We start from the raw sequence: 26,046 nt of genomic DNA on the forward strand, positions 1-26,046 counted from the left end.
ACTATCATCCTGCTATTCTCATCCCTTGCAAGCTAGACAAAGTGGGGCGAAGGCTCTTATAGGGCCAAAATCCTGGAGCCTCTTTTGATTGTGACTGAACAGCACCCTAGATCAAATCAAATTGAAATTTGTTTGCCCAAGTGGATATTTAATGTGACCGGTGCATATCTACCAGGATTGATTGCTTACAACGTACTCCATACAGGCTCTCGTATCACACATGCCGTAAATCCGTAGCGAGGCACAGTCTTGTTTGCGAGTCAGGTCCTAAATCGAGCAGAGTAACATTTTGTTTTCTTTCACTGCGCGTTTTTGGATCCAAACTTCTCATGATGCATAGTGACCAGGCCATTGGCAACAGAAGTAGGTCTAACAGCCGTGTTGTTCCCGGTCGGCTCAAAAGATCAATAGCTTCATGGATCAGGCACCAACCTATATTATTGGGATGCTTAATATTTGCCTGTGTGCTCCTCACTATTCTAAAACTTCGCGCTGATGATTCAATTCATTTAATGGGTATAGATCAATCCTTTCAAATCAGAAATAAATCAATGCTCACCATATTAGGACTACTAGGACAAGAAACGCCAGAGCAGAAAGAAAAACATGAAGCAATGTTGGAGCTCGCTCGGAAGACCCAGGGCTACAGCGCAAATACGACGAAAGTAGCGCTGGTGATGTCCAAAACACGTTCAGACGACCTGCGATGGCTTCGTGATTATCTCAAAACAGAGTATGTCCATCACCGATCACCGTATCCAAGGATGTGACCAAGCTAATAATGGTCACGATTTCTCAGAACAGACAATGTGCCTTTTATCTACTCTATGGACAAGGACCCCGAACCCGAATTGCTCGTCGCACATTCTTCTCGTGGTCGCGAAGTCTCTGCCTACCTTTCCTTCGTTTTGGAGTATTACGACGAATTGCCCGCTTACTCGATTTTCATCCATTCCAATCCAGACCAATGGCACAACGACTTATTCGGCTCCAAAACAAGCGCTGTCCTGAAAAACTTGCGCCGGGAAGCTGTGGACGCGCTGGGATATGTGAACTTGCGCTGCGAGCATAATCCCGGCTGTCCGGTTCATATCAATCCACACAATCCCACGCAAATAGACATTGATAACAATGATGCCCGTGCCAACTTCCCCACAATATACAAAGATATATTTGGAGATACTGCTGTGGTGCCGGATCATATTGGTGGCATCTGCTGCGCCCAATTTGCGGTCAGTCGGGAGCGCATCCGACAGCGACCGAAGAGTGACTATGTCCGAATGATGAACTGGGTCAATGACAAAAGCCTGCCATACGTTAATGATTATGGGGTTGGGTGGGTGTTTGAAACTTTATGGCATGTCGTGTTTGGCATGAATGGAATTCAGTGAGTATTGTCAGGGTACGGTTTCCCGGGTCTCAGAGTAATCTACTAACAGATTCTTTGCCAACTTCAGCTGCCCTCGATATGAGCAATGTCGGTGCGATACTTATGGTTGGTGCGGACCTCTTCCATCTGGTGAAACTCTGAGGGCCGTCACAATGAATGAAACGCAAGTAACACCGATGGATTGGTGAATACTGTCAAGTGATCAAAGAAAGTCCCTCCATTTGAGATATGATTGAACGACTGTACGTTATTTCATGATTTGTATAATTTTTATTCTCTTTCTTTTTCCAGGGCTGCTACCAAACCTTGGAAATTGCAATATTCTCATCCCAATTTCCCTGCAAATGGAGCAATATCACATGTAAGCTGATTGAAAGCCCAAGCCAAGATGTGCAGGTCGATACAGATGAATACTTCATATGTGAAGTGCAGTTTAGGACAGGGAGTGTTGTTGAAGCACAACAAATAAAAACAATGACTGCCAAGGTACGAATAACTCTTCGCCCTTGAACGCACGCGAACCCCTATAGTGGGACTCAAGCCGCCGTGGCTAGGCTGCTCACGCCCTACAGTTCAACTGACGGGTAAGCCAAACAGTATTAGGACCACCCATGGTTGGTTGACAACAGACGCTTCCAAAGTTCAAATCTAGAGGGAAAAAAACAATTCCATCACTTAGATTTACATATGTTGAAACATGATGGTTGGACGAATTGCAAAGGAAATTCTTTTTTTTTGTGCGGGCCCACTTAATCTCGTATCGATGCTAGGACCCCTAAATCATGGTTCAATAATCAATTTATCCTAGCTCTATCTGCTTGTTGACATCCACTTCCATGAACTATTGGCTTTAAATTACTCAAAATGGTGCGATCGTCGCGGCAAAGTGTCATCGGGCATCAATGATCTCTGCCAATGAAAGATTCGAAGATTGATCGGATCGTCCAAACTCAATCTCGCTTGGGAATATCGATACCACCTTTGGCAAGATATGGATATGGGGTAAAAGTTTTGCTAACCGAGGTCCTTCATGCTTAATGATATAGAGAGGCACGCCTAGGCACCTTTGTCGGTCTTTTGTGTTCTTCAAAGGCTTCTACGGCATCAGTACAACATGTTTTTGCCTCGCCTTATTGGGCTCGCTGCACTTTCTGTCGGTGTTGCCAACGCCGTCGAGCTATCCGGTCATGAATACATCGTCATTGGATCTGGCGCCGGCGGTGGACCTTTGGCAGCGCGTTTAGCACTTGCTGGACATAAAACCCTACTGATCGAAAGTGGTGATGATCAGGGAAAGAATATCAACTACACGGTTCCGGCATTCTCTGCTAAGGCGTCCGAAGATGAATCTCTGGCATGGAATTTCTTCGTTCGGCACTACGCGGACGAGAAACGTCAAGCACTGGACTACAAAACCACATATGAGACCCCAGGAGGTGATTTGTACACCGGTCTGACCCCACCAGAAGGCTCCAAGATGAAAGGCAGTAAGTCATGCCCACTCTGGGCGAGAATCTATGCCATATATCCTGTGGTTAACATTTTCTCTTTTAGCACTTTATCCTCGTGTCGGAGGCCTTGGAGGGTGCACCACACATAACGCGCTCGTCACCGTGTACCCACATGAATCTGACTTCGAATACCTCGCAACACTCACTGGCGACAGCAGCTGGTCACCAAAAAGCATGCGTAAATACTTTGAGCGATTGGAAAACAACCACTACCTGCTACCGTTGATCGCCGGCCACGGATATGACGGATGGCTCAGCACCCAAACGGCACCCATCGATCTCGTCTTGCAAGACCCTCAACTCTTGAGCCTACTGCTTGGCGGAGCCTTCTCATTGGGCAACGTCACCCATTCAGTCTTCAACTTGGCTACTCTTTTGGCTGGCGACGCTAACGCGGACTCCAAACTCCGCGACACCACGCCAGGATATTACCAAGTTCCTATTGCCTCCAATGGTGGCGCGCGAAACAGTCCGCTAGAATTCCTGACTGCTGTTCGGGATGCTAAGAACCCCGACGGATCTAAGAAATACCCTCTGGATATTCGTATGAACTGTCACGCGACCAAAGTCACATTTGATGAATCTGTTAGCCCGCCTCGGGCAACAGGTGTTAACTTCCTTGATGGTCAATATCTGTATAGTGCTAGCCCCCGGTCTAAGACTGCCGGCAAGGGAACCCCTGGATCTGCCACCGCGTCCCGCGAGGTGATTGTTGCTGGAGGCGTGTACAATTCACCTCAAATCCTGAAGCTGAGTGGCGTTGGTCCTAAGGATGAGCTTGAAAGCTTCGGTATTAAGGTGATCTCCGATCTTCCTGGCGTGGGAAAAAATTTGCAGGATCATTACGAGACTGCAGTGTCCGCCCATGTCCCCCAGAATTGGACTATCCTAGATGGTTGCACTTTCGGTCACGGAAATGATCCCTGCTTGAAGCGCTGGCAAAATCCTATATTGGGCAACCGCGGAATCTATTCATCCGACGGGTTCGCAGGAGCTATGTTCTATAAGAGCTCGGTGACCGCAGATGACAGCTACGACGTCTTTGTCTTCGGTGGACCTGTTAACTTCCGTGGCTATTTTCCAGGATACAGTGTGAACATCACCGAGCGTCACGATTGGTTTACTTGGGCAGTTCTGAAAGCACACCCGCGGAATCAAGCTGGTTCAGTGACTCTTCGCTCTGCAGATCCTCTTGATATGCCCGAAATTGTGTTCAATTACTTTGACACTGGCTCTGGGGACTATGAGAAGGATTTGCAGGCAATTACCGAAGCCATTGGTGTTGCTCGTGGCGCTTTTGACCGTCAGTTGGTTAAATTGTCTGAGGTCCTGCCGGGTGTCGATGTCCAAACTGATGAAGAAATACATGACTACATCAAAAACACCGCTTGGGGCCATCATGCCTCTTGCACCTGTCCCATTGGAACTGACGAAGATCCTATGGCTGTTCTAGATTCCAAGTTCCAAGTGCGTGGCGTTTCGGGGCTGCGAGTTGTGGACGCATCCATCTATCCTCGCATTCCTGGAACTTTCACTGCTCTTTCCACTTTCATGATTGGCGAGAAGGCGGCTGATGTTATATTGGATGCCACGAAGGCCACTCAGTAAGCAAATATCTCGATGGTCCAGGAAGCATGGTTACCTATTTGCGATGTGTTATGTGTATATAATTGACTATGATGGGGTGAATAATTAATTTTCTATTGAAATTCTTTTTCAATCCCAGCCTGTAATCAAGTTGTAGCTTGCTTTCCAATTTGATGCATAAAGTTTGTTCGAATCTTGTGTTGTATATGTCTCTGGAATCCTCAGTCTCGAACTTCATGACCGATCCAAAGCAAAAATATAAAGTTCATCTTGTTCATGTTGGTAGTCGCCCACAACCTTGAAACCACATTTTTCCAGCACCCGGCAGCTTCCGCGATTCCGCTTCTCACAAAGAGCGAAAACCTTCTCTACCTCAACTGGGTGGGCACTGTCACCCTCCGCAGTCCGACGTGGCAAATCCCACCACATTTTTAATAGAAGCTGCAAGGCCTCCGTTGCAATACCCTTTCCCCAAGCGTCGGGGTGTACCGCATATCCAATCTCAGGAAATGGGGCTACTTGACTGATACTGAGAGAGCCAATGACTCGCTGCTGTGTTTTGGAGAATGACTTGTCCACAATGGCATAATGGAAAGAGCGACCAATGACATCTGATGGCCCCTCTGAAAATGTTTTGGTGGACATCCATTCTCGCGTTTCTTCAATTGACTTGTGTGGTTCCTTGGGATGGCTGGGATGGTTAGCATGATGAATTCTTTTCGGTATTCGCCATACAGCATTGCGATATTGCTAATCCACTGACTTCATTTCTGCGATCTCTGGCCGCGAGCGGAAAGCGAACAGTGCCTCGGCATCTGAGTCACATACTGGCCGAAGCAGTAGTCGGTCGCTCTCAATTGACGGTCCTTGTGAAGGAATAATCGCGTAGACAGGTTGCTGCGGGAGATCCATATTGAATAAAATTGGACTTGTTCTTTTTTTTATATATACAATTGCAACAAACAAACTGAAAATCAATAGAGAGGAAGGTGGAATAGATGTAGAAAATATAGGATGTGTCACTCGGAGTGGATATAGTGAGCGGGTAGATTTGATTGGCGGGTATCTATCTGCCGCTATCCCCGTCTCAGAGCCCGACTGGGTCACACACAATTCCCTTTTCGGGTTATCGCTTCGTCGGTATATCGTGAATGAGACCAAGAAAAATCCCCGGGGAATAGCAGAATGAGGCATGTATCGAATGAAGATCGAAGAATTTTGAAGGGCTATGGATACCAAGTCCCAATGAGGCTGTAGCCGGCGGTGTTGCCATTCTGATTGTTTAGTTAAAAGGTAGATTTCTCTAACATGCAAGTGATCCATAATTCAGAGCAATCTCGCTCATCAAGTCGGGTGGATCGAAGGTAGTTGAAGGTCGCCAGCAAAGCGAGAACATGGAAACTGCTGCCAAGCACGACAAATGCATGCCAAAGCTGACAGGAGTGTCCCCAAATGTCGAAGGTCTCAGGGCTAAGTCTTTTTGGACATCGACCAACGAAAACGCCGACTCCAGTCAAGTGAGACAAACCTTCGGCGAGATACCATCCAGTTCCAATTTCATGGGAAACACGAGCCCAATTCAACTCAACCACACTTTGGAAGATGGGCAGCATCGCAGAAAGAGCAAGCAATGTAAACGCCTCCCCGTAAATTTCTCATTTTGCTTCCGCCACCACCAGTGTCAAAGAGAGTGATGGCAGCTCCAGCGGTCGAGAAAAGATTGGGTCCTCAGCACAGCCGCTGGACAAGAGGCCTATAGTAAAACGCGTAAAACGTCATGGAAGTTCTAGCACCCAGAGTAAGGAAATAAATGCCAAGACTATCTATTCTTCCCTCAAAATGATGAATGTTGTAAGAATGACTTTTAAGGTTGTGAAAGCCAGCGCTAAGGCCGGCGCAGATGGCTGCGGAGGCCAGGAAGGATGCAAATACCAATACATCACTGCGAGTGAAGCTCGTGCTCATTGAGTTTGATGAAAAAGGCTTGAAAGCACAAACAGACTGCAATAAAGGCTATCGATCTCAGTAAGTGTGTCCATATGTTAATTGTTTCCATATGTAGACTACGCCATAAGCGGAGAGACTTTTTGTATGAGTATGTGGACATCGGGTGGCCTTCCAAAATGTATTCATTATCACGAAGCCAAGCCGAGCTTTGCTCTTTCCTCTCAATGGCTAGCCATTGAGAGTCGGTGTCGGGCTTTTTAGGTGTGGCTGGCGAGTCCACTTTCCTTGACTCGGAGCTTTTGAACGATGACATCGCTTGTCGAGTCATTATAGGTTTGGAAGATATCAAAAATAAGAAAAAGTACCTTAAGAGCAAATTAGATATCATAAACTCAAGAAGGTCTAGGATTTGGAAAACAAATAATTGAAAGATGAAATGATGTGGGCGGTCGAGGTGCATCTCTTCAGGCTGTGAGCGCCTAAATCGACGCGCGGGACGCGTTACAACACATCACATCTGACAAGAGATCTGCACTTAATTGAATATATAGATGTCACGTATACTGTAAACATCACCCTGGAATCCTATGTATATCTACATCTAGATATCCGAGGCTCGGCAGTTCTATTTTCCCGTTATCGAGATGTTTACTACATTGTTAGAGATTCGCCTCTGATTTGTTCACTCCTTATCTTACTCCGCTGTCACGGGGCTAACCCCACAACTTGTAAAGCGCCTCTATCCCGACTCTTCATTCTCATACGCTCAAATGTCCCCTCATTCTTCTTTGCATACTCTGACATGATTTTGATTTCACACATCTGATCATGGAACATCGCAAACGTGCAGCTAAAGCGTAAGTCTCCCGAATAAATGATGTGACTCAAATTCCAGACCTAAACATACCTACTATGCAGCTGCGATGGGTGTCGACGGCTAAAAGAGAAGTGCGAGGGTGGATCCCCTTGCAGGAGATGCTTGCATTTTCATCGAGATTGTGTCAAAAGCCTTGCTCCAAGGAATCGCGAATTTCGACAATATATCCCAAAGTAAGCTTTCCACCTAATACTCACAAAACATATCTCACAAAATATATTTACAGAGAAAGAGCTGAACGATCTGATTTCCGTGAATTGATGGAGCGATCACGATATATGGAACGGATTTTGAAACAAACAATTGAGGGGATCGCACTTGATACCAAGAACTTAGCCAGATTGGCAGAAGCACTCGAGGCCGATAACGGAGATAGAGCCACCGTCCCCGAGCCCAAGGATGGAGACATGCTGAGTATAAACGATGAGGCCTGTACGATGGTGCCCGTCGGAGATACCACAACGCGTTCGTTGACTTCATGCTATTTTGATGATCATGATTTCTGATTATGCTAATTGATTGCAGACTTTTCTGGCGAATTTTCATATTGGAATTTTTCTATGCGAATCAAAAGCCATATTGAAAGCCAGATACAAGAACCCGAGAAGTCGGTACGTTGTACTGCAATCCCAATATACATCCTGGTGTGCCTTTGCTGAATCGAATAAATTACAGGATCCTGATCCCGCTTCGGATTTCCCACGCGCTCGTCAATTACGTTCAGGAAATCACCATTTGTCCACAGCCATCTTTTCATGTCCCCCGCGGCATATCGCGGGCTTCTTGGTGAAGACATTCTTTAAATATGCAGAAACTCACTACTTTTTTGTTGAAGAAACTTGGGTCTATGAACGACTCGACTCACTATATAATGACCCACAATATTTCACTGCCAAGGGGAACGAAGTGGCGATCAGCATCCTTCTAACAGTCTTCGCTATCGGCACGCAGTATGCGCATCTTGAATCTCTAGGCCAGGGTTCGGAGAGAAATTCGAGATCCACATTCTCAGAAGATGATGTGGGGGCCGCGTTTTACCAACAGGCAATTCGACTTTTACCCGAAATCATCGAAATTTCCTCCCTAGAAAGTGTTCAGGCTTGTTTGCTATTTGGCTACTATGCACTTCCTGTTGATGCATCAGGTCTGGGGTTTATCTACATCAACCTTGCCATGCGGCTTGGAATGCAGAACGGTATGCATCGAAAATGCAAGAATGAAGCCTTTACACGCACTATGATTGAGACCCGCAATCGTGTGTGGTGGACAGCTTATGTGTTAGAAAGGTGGAGTTTACTTCAACTGACATTATACGTATATGTATGGGCTGACGTTGAAATAGGAAGATATCTATCTTTCATGGTCGACCTCTATCGGTATTGAGATCAGATGTGGATGCGAATCCTCCCATTTATCAGGAGTTACATCCCGAAGACTGCCCCGGAAGTATTACAAGATCCTGCATCTCCATCCAGCTGGTTCATTTTCTTGAGGATCTTTTTACCGAAATGTAAGATCACAGTTCCTCAACCTTTAATGCTTTGTGAGACTCACAGCTCCACAGCAACCTTCTTCGAAATTGTCAAAAGCACGAAGCACCAAAGATAGTATCGCGCCTAGTCACTGGCAAAAGTGCTTTGACAAACTGGTGGAACTCTCTTGCCAAGGATGTCGTGAATGGTGATATTCAGCAAGAGAAGCATGTCCGCTCTACTATGCATCTACGCCTAGAATATTGCCTGGTGCGAATGTTTGTTGGAAGACCATTTCTTCTCAAGCAAGACAGACAAGCCTCCAACAGCAGTTCACCAGCCAATTCAGATACCATGACTGAATCACATGTCAAGGTCACTGAAGGATATCAGAAATCCGGCCGTGATGATTTAATTGACGATTGCATTCAAGCAGCGACCGAGGCATTGGATATATGCTCGCAGCTACGTGACAGCGGCATTGGTCTGGCGCGAGCTTCATACATCGAGTATAGCTCGTGCCGGGCCTCATTGCTGGTTCTGATCGCTTACTCGATACAGAATTTTTCGGAACAATTTCGCAAGCCTCTGTGTGCCGGTCTGGAAATGATCCGAGAGATGTCGACTGCCGGGGAATCAGCAAGGTCTGAGGTGTCATTGATCGAATCGCTCGAACGTGCACTTGCGCGCTTGCATACTGGTGTGCAACAATCCCAGCCTAATAGTGTTCGAAGCCTACCTATCTCAGACTACGAGGCTTTCAAGAATTGGGGTGCCCATCTAACAGAAAATAAGAATGTTGATCAAGCCCAACCTGCTGATCGTTCAAGTGGTCCGAATAACAGCATAGCGTTCTCATCCGGCCAACAAGTCCCCTTTGATCCTTATCATAACAACATGGCAAATCTCGATGTCGATATCATGGACGGCTTCGACCCTTTAGTTGAAATGTCCATCTTTGGTGCCGAGAACGTCTCTCCATCTGCAGCTTGGCCAACCTATACCGAAGCCCAGGTCCTCGAGCATTTCATTACAAATTCTCATTACATAGCACACCAAGGAACATAACTCAACATGTACAATAAATGGTGAATTCAAAAGAGCCACAATTTTTTCTAATGCAGATAGAACATGAAGCCTAACCACGTGGATCAGTTTATTATATCAACATTATATGTAACAAAATCACGCTCAAAGCGAAGCATCGACAATCCGCTCTGCCATCTGCGGCAAAGTATTCGCCAAAACTTCCATCTCAGTATCAAAGATCTCCGCACAGGACTCCTGCTCATAAATCGTACAATAAGCCCCGCGGAACCCAACTTTAACAGCAGCTGAGACGTCCCACATATGCGCCGCCGCGAACCACTTGACATCCTCATCCGCAAACCGCTCCAAAGCAGGCTTATAAGCCGCAAGCGCAGGCTTCGCCATCCCCGCCGTATCACAACTAATAAAGTTCTCCAGGGGCATATCGACACCCGCGCGCTGGAAATATCCACGCACGCGCGTGGTATCACCAGTCGTTAGACACCAAACAGTGAACCCCGCCTTCCGCAGAATGGCAAAGCAATCCGCTGTTCCTGGCCGCAGTTCGAGCTCAGAGTATCCCTGTACGCACTGGTCGCGCTCTGCGTCTGTCGCGAAGGTACGTGGTGCCTCGACGCCGCACATGTATAGGGATCGGTAGAAGAGGGCTGTGATTACGTCTTTGTAGGGGCGGTAGCGCTCGGAAATTGAGAGGAAAGTGAATTCAAGCTCGGCCGCTGTCATCCAGGTGAATCCGAAGGTGCGGGCGGTTATGTTTTTGGTTAGGAGTCTGTCGCCGATGACCTTGTCGATGCGGCTGTAGAATGCATCGAAGGACACGCATGTGCCGACTACGTCGAAGACGACGTGCTTTTGGATTGACATGGTGGAGGGGTAGGTTCTGTTGGTGGGAGATGGCTGAAGCCTGGTGCGGGGTTTGGAGAGAATCGATTGATCTTGTTTTCATTTGTTGATAGAGAGGAGTTTTGGGGTTTTCGAGAGAGCAAAGAATAGTTGAACAGTTCTTTGATCCAATTGGATGTGATAAAGAACTCCTTATGTGAAGATAAGTTCGAAGGTCAAGAGTATATTTTGCTGATTGCAATTGATCCCCGCACACCGGAGTTGATTTGGCCTCAAATTAATCGGAGAGGCCCGGCTTTTGGGACCAAGACCCAATTTGTACCCATCGGCCCGGTTAAAGATCATTGGTCAATTTTTGATTCGTCTCAGCCGCTCAGAAGTCCGGGGAATTCGATATGATTCGCGTGATAAACCAGATCCATGAAATACTTTATCTCGACTGTCAATGTTTAACTTTGTGGCGCTTGTAAGTCCCACCTGTCCATCTGGGCAGATTCTGGTTTTGATACGCCAGATAAGATATCGCCAGAGTTTTATGTCAATCTCTGTGTCGAGGAATATTCAGCAGAACTAAATGTGGAAATATTCGATTACAAAAGGTTGTTTTGAGATATTATTATGTGTATTCGCTGTAAATTCGACGCTATATACATATTGTGACATCCAATGTATTCTCATATTATGACCATAAAACATTGAGTCTGCGAAGGCCGCTCTTAGGCTTGGGTTCTGGCTCGGGATTGTTGTGCCAGCTTTCAATGAAGGGCCGAATAGGAATTTCCGCCAGCGGAATGATCTTGGTCTTGAACCACAGTTTGTAAACGACATATACAATCACAATAAACGGAAGATTGAAGTAGGTCGAGATAAAGGTTTCAGTGCTCCAATGCCCATGCATGAAAGTCGTGAATCCTCCAGTGAAGAAAAGGAGAATGTAAATGATCAATGAAGCCCAAGTGGTGTATGGCTGGAAAGGCGCTGCCCACGGGAGCTCTCGGTGACGATCTATTCCTTGTTTCTTGCATCCGTAATAGAAGCGAAGATATACAACACAGATGCAAATCCAGTTCACCAAGGTCGAGATAGAAACAAGGTCTTGCAGCCATGTGAATACTGTGCTTGCCGAGCTTGACAATGTCATGTATCCGAGCGCCATGAAGATAGCATAGAGCGCAACAGCAACCCATGGAACACCGAACCGGTTGATGCGTTTGAAGATAGCAGGGGCGTGGCCTTGTGTAGCCATACCGTAGAGAATGCGGGAACCGCCAACTATACACACAATATTAGTTTGATTTGTCTGACAACTTTGAAGAAATTCCGACTCACGAATATTTGAGTTACCCGACGACCAGGCCGAGGTAAGAACAACTGCGTTTATAATCGAGGGGATCACTTTGATGCCAGCATCCCGAGCTGCAATCACAAAAGGCGACTGCGAGGCTGTTCCAGTTGAGCCCAGTAGATTTTCATTGGCCGATGATACAATGAGGCCAACCATGAAGATCGTAATAACATAAAACAGCAGAATACGGACGAAGATGCGTCGTGCAGCCATGGGGATAGACTGGCGAGGATTCCGGGTCTCGGCAGCAGCAAGGGTGATATTCTCAATTCCAGAGTAAGCAAAGAGCGCATTGTCGAATGTCTTCCAGAACCCCAAGAATCGACCGAGAGATCCTCCTACTCCCAAATATTGAACAAAAGGTCCGTAAGGAGCTTTCCAGTACGCAAAGCCAATCGATTCGCCATTGGGAGCCCCGCCACATGTGATAACCTATAAAGAGCGTCAATAAACGGTACAAATAATTGAAATCCCCCAAGAAGAACTCACCAGGGCCATAATGTTGATGCCGATAACAAGCATAATCTTCAGAATAGAAAAGCCAAACTCAAGTTCACCATATACTCGAACAAAGATGAACGCAGTGGAAAGCATTAGAAGACCAAGCACGGTAATCCATATCGCATTGTTGACTGTGACCCAAAACTCAATGATAACTGCGGCAGCGACAATCTCAGATGGAATTGACACAATGTAGGAGTAGACCTGGTTCCACCCGTTGGCGAACGCTAGTGCGGGGTCACAGAATATCTCTGCATATCGAATAACACCACCATTGAGAGGAGCGAGGGCTCCCATCTCGCCCACTCCAAACACAACACTGGACACCGTGGCACCAATAATTGCATATGCGAGAAAAGCACCCAGTGGTCCAGCGTTCACGATCGCACGGCCTGAGCTGAGGAAAAGACCGGTTCCAACGGTGCCCGCCAGGGCAATCATCTGAATGTGTCGTTGATGGAGGCCCTGCTTGAACTCGTGACACTCCTCAAGCTGGCCCGCGACATTCTCTACATCTTTATGTTTCTGCATCTCAATGTCGTCGTGGCTTGGGACCTTCTTGTCGAACGAGGTGGGGGCAATCCCATTATTGTCCAAGGATTGATTCGTGATAGGTGACATAGTTTGAAAGCACCTTAGCACAAAAATCAAGGTTGAATGGAAAAACGTTCAACTTAAGGAACAATACATTTCTTTTGTAGTTTGGGCATCGACTCTCTACCACTTGCACAGACTATGGTCTCGGAGAAACTCCACAGCTGCTTATCAAGGGCTAATTTGCAATACATAACATTTCGTTGGCTCTATCCGGGCAATTTCTTCCGCAATCAGGCTTGCGCCTCTTTCGCTAACAAAATAAGGAAAGTCAAACAATTCCTTTTTAATAAAAGTTAGAAAAAAACTTTGCAAGCGGGGACATAATCGATTAGGCACTGATCGCGCAGAGGGTCCTTGAATTATTGCGGACCGTACCCGCGCAGTGGACCACGCTTGCCCTCTTAGAACCCATTTACATTACTATGTGTCGTGTGGGCCGCCGCGAATTTGAGCGCTTCAGCCGCGATGAGCGCTTTTTTCAATAGTACATATTTGCTATTAGTGTTTTGACCGAAACATTGAAACAACAAAGCGAAATACTAATATACTTCGCTCATATTTCTCAAACTTGTTCTTGAGTCGGTTCACACGCCCACTGGACCTTAGATAGCTGCTGTCTCCATTGGGAAATTTGTAGCCTGTGGTTTCTGCCCCGGCGGTGTACACTCCGGCTCGACCCGTGTCGGAGTAGCCGCCACATGTGGATGGTGGGTCTAGCCTGTAGGGCATATGGATACATTGCACACGTTAGACATTGAACCGGTAAATCTTCAACGTAACATGTCAAGATATCTGGTATGAGATAAAGAGATAAGATTTCTTCATCGCATACTCGGTACAGAGAGCAACATGAATACTTCCATTTGGGGTTTATTCAAAAAAGAATATAGGTACTCCAACTTGGATCAGCTCGGCTTGATCCTATTTGGGGTAATATTCTCCACATTGTAATATGTTGGCATTGCTACTTGTCCTAAAGAGAAATCTAGTCATAGGATACAACGTAGTCCAGAAGCATAGTGTCACTATATCTAGACTTCAAAGACTCATCTACAATTTGTGAGGTAGACTGTGCTCAAATTCAACTTCGTGCAAGTAGAATTTTCAATGCTGTTGATTGCTATTCACTCAGTATGACAGTCTCAATAGGAAGTCAAAACCAGTAAGAGTAGCTTTTTGATTGGACAACTACCCACTTTTGGCAAACAGCAAAGAAAAACAAGCAAAGAGCAAAGAGCGACTTGGTACCACCGACAGCAGAGTTGTTTCGAAAGAAGTAGCCTAACTGAATATGTAGTCATTCAGCTAAATGGCCAATGACTAGTATCATCATACTGAATAGCAGTACTCCGTATGCCAAGCTAATACGCGGGAGTCGCGCGAAATAACCAGTGAGAAGTGAATATCGGGAGAGATTTTCTTGAAAAATAGATTTGCACATTAATGTGACACCTGCCTACCCTGCACTTTGCTGGAGTAGGACTCTTGCAAGTTTTGCTCAACGACATTTTAATTCACAAATTTTCGTTCAATTTCACCGCAACCGACACTATTAAGTACACTCCGTAGCGTGTCAAAGTTCGCACTAGCACATACGCAAACGCAGTCGGTCAACGGTTAGACATTGGATACCATTATTGAAAAGTGAGTCCTCAGAAGTCTCTTTTTGTCCTATCAATACCTCTCCGGTTTGGTACAGCCTTGGCCAATATGATTTAGTGGCTTCCGATTGACAGCGGCCATCTTGGCACTCGAGGATTCTACTGCATTTTCCAGGGTTCTTTTTGAAGGCTTTTTCCACATCATTTTCTCGCAAGTTTCAACCAGGGCCTGTACATTGCTCAAAATTTCCGTATCAGACAACTTGCCCTGCCGAAAGAGCGAGGACGCACTTGGCATAGAGTAATTTTAATTCCACCTGGGGTCCCTCATTGGAGATCATGCCGAGGAAAATTGTTTATGATTCATCACCTGGGTACAACACCCGGGCATCGGTCAATTGCAGCCCCCTCTGCCCTTACTTACCCTTTGCCTTTTAAGTTAATCGCTAAAGTCTCCATTTGTCCAACAAGAGGCCCTCACACCGGCCCACTCCCCAAGAGACCTACCCGTTGAGCCTCATTTCGAGCCAAATGGATCCTGGTACCCGACGCGGCAGATCAAGACAAGCTGTATAAGACACAGCCATCCATATGGCAACTGATTCCAGATCTATTCATCTCTATTGCAAAAGATTGTGTTTTATTCTCTGTCAGCGAGGGGATTGGGCAGCTATAATGGGCGTGGCTTACATGTATGAGCTGCCCACGGCGAAAATACAAAGAATTGGTATTGACTTCATTGCTTTCTCATTCGGCCCCGGCTTCCTTTTCCACCGGAAAGCACCGAGGCCGGTAATTGCGAGTTGGTACCTAGCGGTGTGTATCCGACCCACATATTGACGTCATTAGATTTAAGTCAGGGCTGGTAGGTTTTGAATCAAATCATGAGCAGTACCTAATCTTGATGAATTTGTGTAAATATTTCCTAAGATAGTCTCCGTTAGATCAAAGCTCCATATAGTTAGGGCAATAGGTTATCAGTTCCCAGACGCGAACCATGGTTCAACTGCCCATCGGCGTAATACCGGCCCGGTGGCCCGTTCTTTCCTGATTAGATTGATAACGATAAGAAGCTCGCACGCGTCGTATGTCGGCGCCTCGATCTATAAAAAATATTGGCCTCACCGCCAGATACCTTGTTTAAAGCTCCCGTCTCTTTGCGTTTTACCTCTATCACTACCACAACAATGCCTCACTCAAACAGTCCCCCACCACCCACAGCTGGCACACCGAGTTGCCTCCCTACTCATACCCCTGGGGAATGTTTCTGGCAAAAAGGCGACGAGGAGCTGAGCAAGCACCGCTCAACAGAGCAACTTCCCGAGCACAGTGACATAGTGATCATTGGCGCCGGATTTGCAGGTGTCGGCACGGCCTACCATCTCACCAAGGATGTGGACGCGACCAACTCCATCACAATCTTAGAAGCGCGAGGTGCCTGCTCAGGGGCAACTGGTCGCAATGGTGGTCACTGCAGACCTGACTTGTATGGCCACATTCCAACATATATCGACCGCGCAGGCGACCGAGCTGGGGCCGAGATCGCAGAATTTGAAATCGCAAACCTGCGCGCCCTGAAGAAGGTCATCGAGCAAGAGAAGATTGACTGTGATTTTACTCTTGCGCGGTCCATCGATGTTTGGTGCAATGAAGAGGCTGCCAAGAGCGCTAAAGCGGTATATGACCGAATGGTTGCCGCAGGCTTTGAATATATGGATGATGTTGTTTTTTATACTGGCGAGCAAGTTGAAGGAGTGAGTCATAGCACCAAAGCCGAACTAGGACACCCAACAGGACTCATAGAACTGACGGAAATTTACTAGATCTGTGGAGTGAAGGGCGCGAAAGCATGCGCAAGCTTCACCGCTGGCACAATGTGGCCTTTCAAATTTATCATGCACCTGATCAAAAAGCTCCTCGCCGTTGGAGTAAATCTGCAAACACATACACCCGTCACATCAATAAATCCCGATCCACAAGGAGGATATATCGTCGAAACTCCCCGAGGAAAAATGCACGCAGGAAACGTCATCCATGCCAACAACGCCTACGTCTCAGGACTCCTCCCAGAATACGCCAAGAACATCATCCCCTGCAAGGGTATCTGCTCCCGAATCACGGTGCCCGAGGGTGTCACAGCGCCTCTGTTGAACAATTCATACATCAACCGAACAGAGGACAACACACTTTCATACTTCGTCCCCCGTGCTGATGGAAGTATCATCGTTGGAGGCGCCGCGAAGCTCTTCCGTCCCTTCCCAGAACAGTGGTACGACAACGTAAATGATAGTGTCCTCATCGATTCCGCGAAAGATTTCTATGATGGATATATGCAGCGGACGTACCGAGGCTGGGAAGACACCGGTGCAAAGGTAGACAAGATCTGGACTGGTGTCATGGGCTATTCATACGACTCAAATCCTCACATTGGACATGTCCCGAACAAAGACGGCCAATATATTTTGGCTGGCTTCAACGGTCACGGTATGCCGGTTATCTGGCTTGCCGCTAAAGAGCTGGCAAAGATGGTCTCCAAGGGTGTTCCGTTTGAAGAAACTGGTATGCCGCATCTCTTTCAGACTAGTCAGTTCCGCATTGATCGTGCGCAGGCTGGAAAGGTTGAAGATGGTGATATTTTGGGTACCGGCAACTTTGCAGCTACGAAGCCTTGATCTGTGTATGTTATGGTTTTATGATTGGAATCTAATTATTTCAATTTGGATTTGTACCTGGTCTGGGTTGAGATGATGATTCTCGGACCAATTTCTGACTGCCTTTGATCTCGATTGCTTCCATCAGGATTGCTTCCAGGCCCGTTTTTAGAAACGTACGATCGTCACTTGGTCGCCTTAGACGTCGTTGGTCACGAGGTCATTGGTCGTTCGGATCGGAACGTCGGTGGGCCTCGGAAACATCCGAACAAGATTGATAAGTCAGATGATATGATCGCCTGGGCAGGTGCATTTTGGACAACGCATGGCTGCATTAGCGTATCTTTTTACTTCGAGTGGGGGTCAAAATCCTTCGGCATGCACACTATGCTGGAAAATATTGGCGGTTTTGTCTGGCGGGGTAAATGGCAGTTAAATGCAACGTTGGGGGAAATCATATGTTTTAATCGTTCTATGTTCCCACGCGTGACATTTCAGTACTTAAGCTCTTCTTCCCCGCACATTTTAAGGTGGCCAAAGTCCTTTCAACCCCCCATGCTGTTATGTCGATCTATGAGTTGAAAGGCAAAGTTGCCATCGTTACAGGAGCCGGCTCTGGTATTGGCTATGAAGTTGCCAAGCTGCTACTTAGAGAAGGTTCCAAAGTTGTTTTCGCCGATCTGAGCCTGCAACCCGCTGCCGAATCGACTTTGGACCAGTATTCGGTTGCATGTACTGCAAAAGAATCACCAGTTGCTTTCTTCCATAAGACCGATGTGGCTGACTGGTCTCAACTGAGCGACCTATGGGAAGCGACTCTGCGAAAGTTTGGGCAAATCGACATCATTGCCAATATCGCCGGAGTATACGATCCGCCATTCAGCGACTTCTGGAGACCACCTGGTATCTCACCCGAGTCGAGAGATCCGCCAAATGCCAATCCAGGATCGTATGCAACAATCTCGATCAACTATGTCGCGCCAGTTCGTCTAGCTCAGCTGGCCATCGATTATTGGTGTCGCAACCCGCATGTTAAGGGCAACTTTGTGGCGGTCTCTAGTATAGCAGCGTATGTGCACAGCATGTACAGTCCATTATATATGTCCAGCAAGGCAGCTCTTGTGAGTTTCGTGAAGAGCCTCGGCGAGCTGAACGACCATTTTGGAATCCGCATTGCGGCCGTATGTCCAGGGAGTGTCAAAGTAAGTACAAATTTTTCACCTTCAACCCAATGAATGAACGAGCCAATGTTTATCCAATTTGCAATAGACCCCCTTGCTTGAGAATAAGTTGAATATGAAAGTGTCAGATGACGGGTCCCTCACGCCTCAGGAATGCGCTGATGTCATTGGGCGCGTTCTTCAGGAGGCCCGATGGGGTCGAGGTAGCATTGTGGAAACGCAAAAGATCACCACTGATGGACTGGAAGATGAGATTTCTGTCCGTGATGTTCGTCTCGAGGCTTTGTATCCATCCCTAGCGACACCTCAGGATATACTTGGGCCGCTTGACGAGGATAAAAAGTTACTTGTCAAACGCTTGAAAGATAGGGGCATGCAACCTTAACTATCTATATAAATGTTCTACAACGGAGAGCATGGTTTCACATCAATATTTAAATACATACATTCAGCTAAGATCGATCATGGTAGATACACAAAATTTCTCATTGTAATGACAAGAGAGCTGCATCTATATACTAGTTGGAACAAGTCCAACTATGCCTTTCTATCGAAGTCTTCTGATTCTGAGAAAAGCACTCACTTCGATCCGATAGAATCACCACCATCGAATGGAATGCCAAAGCTCTCGAGCAGGTTGGTAGCAGCGGTTTCACCCGTCTTAAACGCTCCGTGCACGCAGCCATTGGCAACAAGAGTACAGTGCTCACCAGCAAACTGCAACCGACTAGCCTTGTGGTTTTCCAACGCACCAACCAAGAGCTCCGGGTCATCCCCGACCTTGTCGGCCGAGTAACTGCCATACCCAGCCAACGGGTCCTGGGTCCAGTGTGTAGTTTCAACACTGACCAGGCGGGGCAGAGCCTTGTACGGCTCAGTGCGGTACAATTTGAAAAGTGGTTCAAAAAATTCATAGATTTCTTTGGAGTCTTGCATGGCTTCGATGCGTTGCGTGAGAGGCTCGGCAATCTGCACACACAGCTCCTTGCCTCCTGTCATGATCCACAGGTTTATGGTGACAGTGGCGTAGTTGAGGATGTTGTCTTTCTCCGTGATTGAGTTCATGCTCGTGATAGACTGCACGGACGACCCGGATGAAGAATCTAACTCATCCGGGGGAGAAGGGTAGAAGACGAACTGGTCGTTGTCCTTCGACCAGAAGACTTCAGTAAATTCAAAGAATACCTTGCCCAGGGCGCCGTAGCTGAACCTGGACATGCCCTCTTGGATATCACTCGGCAAGGGCGGGTTGAACGAGATGAGATTGTGATGGTAGACTCCCAGAGGGCTAGTCATGACCACCGCGTCTCCCTCGACAAAGCCGATGTTTCCATCGGCATCCTTGTATTGAATCCGAGCTTGCTCGGACCCATCTTCGTTCCACTGCACGTTCTCAACGTGGTGGTTGAGTCGGATGATACTGGGATCCCCGCGGAGAGGCTCCGCGGTCCAGTTGACAATCCGATCATAGCCACCCTTCATATACAGATTGCGCTCTGTAATGAAGTAGGACAGATGCTTAGACGAGGCTTGGTCCGTACTGGTGCCGATCCACAATTCTACCTCACGGACGGCCTGCGGGGCCCAATCACGCTCGTCTTCAGTGATCAACTGGTGTTGGAGGACGAATTCTTTCGCGAATTCATGGACCGGGCGGTCCTCTGCCTCCGGGTTGGTTTCGTAAAACCACTCGCAATAGTCGGCGAACTCGTCGGCTACTTTCTTTGCTTTGAACTGGGATCCAGCTCGGCCATCTCTGGTGAAGTACAGAGGAAGGCCATCATCATAATAGTACGGAATAGCCAGCTGAGGAATGAGTTTCACCAGACTATTCTGGGAAGTCTCATGCATCCAAGCGGCGCCTATCAGGTATCGATCAGCAACTTCTCATTTGGTTTTCACTTTTCCCCCTTTTATTCCCGCGGATTGTTTCGGGTTCGGAGTGTTATCTTACCGATATCTCGGACATGATCACCATTTCTGGTGGTCAGGATTCTTCCACCAATGCGATCACGGGCCTCCAACACCACCACTTCACAACCGTGGCGGTGCAAAACAGCCGCGGCACGAAGACCTGAAATTCCAGCTCCCACCACAATCACCTTCTTGCGCTCCGACCTCGCTGCGTGTGTTCCTTTCACCGTCAACTCTTCCAGAGTTGCCGCTTCCAAAGGCGCAACCAGGTCGGAGCAACAATTACTTGGTTTTAATGGACTACTACCCGTGAAGGAAGAAACGACATGGAAAGATTGAGCCATTCTGAGCTGACAAGTTGACATTCGGTTATTGAAATTTGGGGAAATTTTTGACAGGGTTCACAAACAAGTGAAGGATTTGGCCCTATCTTGGTGTTGAGGGGAAATGGCTTAAAATAAGCCACGGGGTACACGGGGAGCTGTCTCAAACAGGAGAGTCCACCCGCGCCCTACATTCCACATCACGTTCTCTTATCTCACGCATGATCTCGGGTATTGTTTCAGATATGAGGTCATAATACATCAAAGTCAATAAATAAATTATATAGATAACTTCAAAGTATGAAATGGTTGGTTGAATACGGAGTAGTGATTGTTGAACATTTAAAGAGAACGGGCACTAAACGATTGAGAGTAGGTCTACGCGTGAAAAAATGCTTAGCTGTGTTGCTTATCTCCCTGTTTGTGCCCCACACAACATAAAACTCTTATCCTTCAATTTTTTTGCGTTTCTCTCCCAATCTCATTCCCTCCATTGGACTTCCCCAGATAGAGTTTCTCCCGCTTCTACATAAATATGTCTTCAGCATGACTGGCTTGACCAGTGGGGTTTTGATCAGATTCCAATTGCCATAGAAAAGAAATTTTGGATATGGAGGAACCACTACTCAATGGGACGGAGCGCCTATGTACAAACGGCGAAGTCCAACTCATTCCAACCCCTACGAATTCTCCAGACGACCCACTTAACTGGAGCACGTGGAGGCGGTATTGGCATGCATTTTTGGTCTTGATCTTTGTCGCTTTAACCGCCGCCACTTCTAACGACGCCGGTACGGCGGGCAATGGCATGAACGCCGATCTGGGTATTACCTGGGACCAGATCAACATTGCTGCCGGTGTACTATTTGTTGGCATTGGATATACCACATTGCTGCTCAGTCCAGCACCTTTCTTATATGGACGCCGCATCTCCTACTTGATATGTCTGATGTTCTCCATCATCGGCTCGATCTGGCTGGCCCGCATCGAAGGTGTTCAGGATAATATCTGGAGCCAGCTCTTCGTGGGCGCCTCCGAGTCATGTGCCGAGGCGCTTGCCCAACTCTCTCTTTCCGATCTCTTTTATCAGCATCGGAGAGGTCTCGTCTTGGGTCTGTACGTCCTTGCTACCAGTATTGGTACATTCACGGGCCCAATGGTGTCTGGTTTCATCACTGATTCTCCCCTTGGATGGAGATGGGTGGGCTGGCTTGCCGCGATGATCTCGGGGGGTTTGATTTTCGTATTCTTCTTTGGATTAGAGGAAACATTCTTTGATCGGAACAATCCCGTCCATGGCATCCAAGGACAAGACGCGACTCCCGGTTCAATTGAGAAAACTGAGGACCCAACCGACCTCCCGCTGGACGGAAAGGAAAAGACCGCGACAAGCGTCCAGGCCACACCCGACAACCAGCTCGACGAGGAATGCGGCCAGAAGAAGGGTAAGACCTATTTCCAGCGCATCGCCCTGATCACCCCGTCCCCAACCTTGGTCGGGACCGGCTTCAAGCAATATACCCGTCGACTGTTGCACACGCTGCGCGTGTTCACCTTCCCCGCTGTGCTCTACTCGGGCCTTCAATGGGGTGCTCAGGACGCCTGGTTGACCTTCTACCTCACAGTGGAAGAAGACAACTGGTACGATGCACCCTGGAATTACAGCGATGCAGCAGTGGGTATCATGAATGTGCCTACTCTGATTGGCGCGGTCATCGGCTGCATTTACGGAGGATGGTTCTCCGATTTCTTCGTCGTGTGGATGGCGCGCCGAAACGGCGGCATTTTCGAGGCCGAGCAACGTCTCTGGCTCCTGCTGCCGGTTGCTTTCATCGGCCCTGCCGGTCTCATGCTGTTCGGTATTGGCTCGGACAAAGGCTGGGATTGGCATTTGCCGTATCTCGGTTTGGGCTTCATCGGCTTTGGCTGGGGCTGTGCGGGTGATCTCAGCATGGCATATCTTATGGATGCGTATCCGGATATGGTGCTGGAGGGCATGGTCGGTGTTTCGGTCATCAACAATACCATTGGTTGTCTTTTCACGTTCACTGCTCAGAACTGGCTTGATGCACAGACTCTCGCTCAGGTTTTCATCGCGATTGGCGTTTTGAGCTTCTGTTTCATCATGACGACTGTTCCCATGATTTACTGGGGTAAGAGGTGTCGACAATTGACTCGCAAGCAATACGAGACTTTCCTGCGCATCCGTGATGGCCCTGCCTAGTTTTGGACTGTGCTCTGGTCGCCCCAACACTCCCATGTGTCTTTTTTACTGTTTAATATTTCATCTGTTCGCATCCATGTGTGTTTGAAGCAATAATATATGTCTTGAAGTTTGATTAATGGGACAAGTCCCATGGATACCCGCCTTGCGTTCAATCTATTGTTCTTTTAGCTCGCCTTAATGGGCGTAATTTACGGTCGCGCAATGTCGGAAGAATATTTTTCACTATTGTGTGGTATGAACGAGTTATTGTTGGTGGGCCTTCCATTGATAGGTCATGTTTTTGAATGTTGTGATGTGCCAAACATGTTAAAAAGTACCTGCAATGTCTCAATCCAGTATCTCGGACCTTTCATTATTTGTATTGATTAATACCTAGGTAGTTCACTATATCTAAAACCGAGTTCGTTGATACTACTCCATCGCAGCCCTAAAGATCAACTTCAACACTGGAGCACTTCACTGTGATTGGCACATAATTTCCAAACATTGAATCGTAAATATGTACTCCATTATTACTCCACAAAGTACAATATTGTATAGAATTAAGCATTGTAGAAAGGAGAAGAATCAACAATTCGGTGTCAGGCACCAAATCGAGTGGAAAAAATCTCTCAGGGCGTACGTAGCCCTTCCCGTTAGTTCCCAACCAACTGGGGCCAACCGCGCAAGCTGCCCCCGTCATCCTCCATCCAAGCTTTTCAAGTGGATCTTCAATTGATTACGGAGTAATTTTTACCACTTTACTAAGACTTGTTGCTAATATCCTACACGTCCATTTTTTGACTCCATAATGGTTCATTCCACAGAACCAATCGCAATCCTACGATGTCGTGGCTGTCTGCATCAGCCTTGTAGTGGAGGTGATGTTCCAAGGTTGGGAGGCAACATATCAACGTAGCACATCTAAGAATAAAACTACAATCCATGTTTATGGTTTTGCTTTTGCTTGGCCGAGGCTACTTCCGCTACCTATAATTCCTGGAGATTCGCTCGCTTTTTGCTCTGTCGATCATCTACACCTAGTCACCCTCGTTCATTCGTTCGCTGTGTTGCTTTAGCTTCAATATGGGTTTCAAGTCTTATTACCAATGGGCTGTTTTGGCCCTGGCTGCCACTGCTGCTGCGCAGACCACTACTAGCTGCAATCCTCTCAAGAGTATGCATATCTTTCAGGCATACATGACAGAAAACTAACGCCGCTCTACAGAGACTTGCCCTGCGGATACCGGTCTGAACAAATACCGTCTCAACACTGACTTCACTTCCGGGTCTCTGGGACGCTGGAACACCACCGCGGGCACCGTAACCAGCACCGACCTCGGTGCTGAGTTCACCGTTTCCGCAGAGGGCGATGCCCCCACAATCGAGAGCGAGTTCTACATCTTCTTCGGCCGTGTCGATGTCAAGATGAGAGCCGCCAACGGCACCGGTATTGTCAGCACCTGGATCCTGGAATCCGATGACCTCGACGAGATCGACTGGGTAAGTAAACCTCGCATCCCATACCCTAACAACAACCCACTAACAACGCACAGGAGCAAATCAGCACCTGGGACACCGAGATCCAAACCGATTACTTCGGCAAGGGCAACACAACCTCGTACGACCGCGGCACCACCGTAACCGTCTCCACCCCGGAGGAGACCTTCCATACCTACTCTATCGACTGGACCTCCGAGCGCATCGAGTGGCTGCTAGACGGCGAAGTCGTCCGCACCCTCGAGTACGCCGATGCCGTCGATGGCACCAACTACCCACAGACGCCGATGCGCATCCGCATCGGGATCTGGGCCGGCGGCGACCCCGATAACTCCGAGGGTACTATCGAGTGGGCGGGCGGCGAGACCGATTACACGGCCGGACCTTTCTCGATGTACGTCGAGTCTGTCGACATCATCAACTATAACCCTGCCTCTGCGTACACCTACACCGATAAGACTGGTGCGTACACCAGCATCAAGGCTACTAACGGTACTACGACCACCAACTTAAGCACCTCGAACTCCAGCTCGATTGTGTCTTCCAGCAAGACTTCTTCGTCGGCTCGCGCTAGCTCTTCGTCGTATGCTTCGTCCTCGGCTTCGGCTTCGGCGGCTGCTTCTTCGATCAGCGTTGTCTCTGCTGCCTCCGCTTCTTACTACACTTCTGCTTTCACCATTGCCATGATCTCCATGATTGTTGGTATGGCTCAGTTTTAGATGGTCTTGGTGATCATATAATATGACTGTACATTGTGTTATGTGTTCGATAAGGTAGATAAGCCTACCGTTGATGCTGTATAGTCTTACTCTTGTTACATATTTAAGTGTCGGAACTAGGAATGATCGTTATTCTATTTCTACTTTTCTGATCAAGGGCTGGCTGCCTTTTAGACTTACTTCGTAACGATGAATTTATTTATGGATGCATAGAACATTGGAAAAACACAAAAGCGAGTCTGCGGATTCTATTCATCCAGCAAATTTTGTCTAACATATACATCAACTAGCCTCATTTGTTTCGCGGTACGTCGTTTCCATCGACGAAGCCCATCTTCGATTCACTAAGAAAACCCCCGAACTGCCGTCGGCCCCAGCCCCCCGGACGAAAAGCATTTATCTAAGAATGTCAAATGAGAACCGACGAATACGCGCAGAGATATGAGCGGTGACTGCTTTTGAGAAAATGCTTCACATCATCGGCACCTACGTACCACAAAATGTTTATTTCCATATAATTACTTTAAGTCACGATCAGTTTTCGCGCATTACCCAGTCAATATACATATAATTTGAGTAATGTCCATACTCGGAACACACAATCCCGATTAAACCTTCATACGAGACCTTAAGCGAATACCAACCCCGCTCCGTCGTGGACGAGGATAATACTCGTTACTCTGTGATACTTCCACATCTCGGCTTCTTTTGTGATGGGGTCGCTGAAAATGTGCGATACATATCGCAACATCGTGCTTCCTAGTGAAATGTGTAAAGTCTGTATAGAACTGATTTCAAAGATCGGAGCATAGATGTCTCATAACTATTAAG

The 26,046-nt window shown here is 47.4% G+C and overlaps 11 protein-coding genes across 11 annotated transcripts; 7 read left to right on the forward strand and 4 right to left on the reverse strand.

The window, feature by feature from the left end:
• Nucleotides 1-614: 614 nt before the first annotated feature.
• On the forward strand, nt 615-1,391 carry N7529_011661 (DUF3431 domain-containing protein; the record flags this gene model as incomplete). Its single annotated transcript, XM_057247187.1, has 2 exons — nt 615-733; nt 800-1,391. The coding sequence occupies 2 exons, from the start codon at nt 615-617 to the stop codon at nt 1,389-1,391; spliced, it is 711 nt and encodes a 236-aa protein (XP_057092536.1).
• A 1,113-nt stretch (nt 1,392-2,504) lies between these two features.
• N7529_011662 (GMC family oxidoreductase) lies at nt 2,505-4,509 on the forward strand (the record flags this gene model as incomplete). The annotated part of the gene is made up of 2 exons (XM_057247188.1): nt 2,505-2,877; nt 2,945-4,509. The coding sequence occupies 2 exons, from the start codon at nt 2,505-2,507 to the stop codon at nt 4,507-4,509; spliced, it is 1,938 nt and encodes a 645-aa protein (XP_057092537.1).
• Nucleotides 4,510-4,722: 213 nt separating this feature from the next.
• N7529_011663 (GNAT family N-acetyltransferase) lies at nt 4,723-5,400 on the reverse strand (the record flags this gene model as incomplete). Its single annotated transcript, XM_057247189.1, has 2 exons — nt 4,723-5,179; nt 5,252-5,400. The coding sequence occupies 2 exons, from the start codon at nt 5,398-5,400 to the stop codon at nt 4,723-4,725; spliced, it is 606 nt and encodes a 201-aa protein (XP_057092538.1).
• A 2,172-nt stretch (nt 5,401-7,572) lies between these two features.
• On the forward strand, nt 7,573-9,852 carry N7529_011664 (transcription factor domain-containing protein; the record flags this gene model as incomplete). The annotated part of the gene is made up of 5 exons (XM_057247190.1): nt 7,573-7,777; nt 7,838-7,923; nt 7,988-8,507; nt 8,702-8,822; nt 8,877-9,852. The coding sequence occupies 5 exons, from the start codon at nt 7,573-7,575 to the stop codon at nt 9,850-9,852; spliced, it is 1,908 nt and encodes a 635-aa protein (XP_057092539.1).
• A 123-nt stretch (nt 9,853-9,975) lies between these two features.
• N7529_011665 (putative 2-haloalkanoic acid dehalogenase) lies at nt 9,976-10,698 on the reverse strand (the record flags this gene model as incomplete). The annotated part of the gene is made up of 1 exon (XM_057247191.1): nt 9,976-10,698. One exon carries the CDS (start codon nt 10,696-10,698, stop codon nt 9,976-9,978), a length of 723 nt encoding a protein of 240 aa, XP_057092540.1.
• Nucleotides 10,699-11,356: 658 nt separating this feature from the next.
• Nucleotides 11,357-13,144, reverse strand: N7529_011666 (aromatic amino acid and leucine permease; the record flags this gene model as incomplete). The annotated part of the gene is made up of 3 exons (XM_057247192.1): nt 11,357-11,949; nt 12,007-12,454; nt 12,512-13,144. The coding sequence occupies 3 exons, from the start codon at nt 13,142-13,144 to the stop codon at nt 11,357-11,359; spliced, it is 1,674 nt and encodes a 557-aa protein (XP_057092541.1).
• Nucleotides 13,145-15,908: 2,764 nt separating this feature from the next.
• Nucleotides 15,909-17,393, forward strand: N7529_011667 (NAD(P)/FAD-dependent oxidoreductase; the record flags this gene model as incomplete). The annotated part of the gene is made up of 2 exons (XM_057247193.1): nt 15,909-16,475; nt 16,545-17,393. 2 exons carry the CDS (start codon nt 15,909-15,911, stop codon nt 17,391-17,393), a joined length of 1,416 nt encoding a protein of 471 aa, XP_057092542.1.
• Nucleotides 17,394-17,935: 542 nt separating this feature from the next.
• N7529_011668 (uncharacterized protein) lies at nt 17,936-18,938 on the forward strand (the record flags this gene model as incomplete). The annotated part of the gene is made up of 2 exons (XM_057247194.1): nt 17,936-18,574; nt 18,642-18,938. 2 exons carry the CDS (start codon nt 17,936-17,938, stop codon nt 18,936-18,938), a joined length of 936 nt encoding a protein of 311 aa, XP_057092543.1.
• Nucleotides 18,939-19,132: 194 nt separating this feature from the next.
• Nucleotides 19,133-20,832, reverse strand: N7529_011669 (flavin monoamine oxidase family protein; the record flags this gene model as incomplete). The annotated part of the gene is made up of 2 exons (XM_057247195.1): nt 19,133-20,415; nt 20,508-20,832. 2 exons carry the CDS (start codon nt 20,830-20,832, stop codon nt 19,133-19,135), a joined length of 1,608 nt encoding a protein of 535 aa, XP_057092544.1.
• A 568-nt stretch (nt 20,833-21,400) lies between these two features.
• N7529_011670 (Major facilitator superfamily domain general substrate transporter) lies at nt 21,401-23,014 on the forward strand (the record flags this gene model as incomplete). Its single annotated transcript, XM_057247196.1, has 1 exon — nt 21,401-23,014. One exon carries the CDS (start codon nt 21,401-21,403, stop codon nt 23,012-23,014), a length of 1,614 nt encoding a protein of 537 aa, XP_057092545.1.
• Nucleotides 23,015-24,082: 1,068 nt separating this feature from the next.
• On the forward strand, nt 24,083-25,215 carry N7529_011671 (glycoside hydrolase family 16 protein; the record flags this gene model as incomplete). Its single annotated transcript, XM_057247197.1, has 3 exons — nt 24,083-24,173; nt 24,225-24,499; nt 24,553-25,215. 3 exons carry the CDS (start codon nt 24,083-24,085, stop codon nt 25,213-25,215), a joined length of 1,029 nt encoding a protein of 342 aa, XP_057092546.1.
• Between the last annotated feature and the right edge of the window lie 831 nt (nt 25,216-26,046).

Source organism: Penicillium soppii, assembly GCF_028829465.1.
Source record: "Penicillium soppii strain IBT 18220 chromosome Unknown utg000010l, whole genome shotgun sequence".
NCBI classification, from domain to species: Eukaryota; Fungi; Ascomycota; class Eurotiomycetes; order Eurotiales; family Aspergillaceae; genus Penicillium; species Penicillium soppii.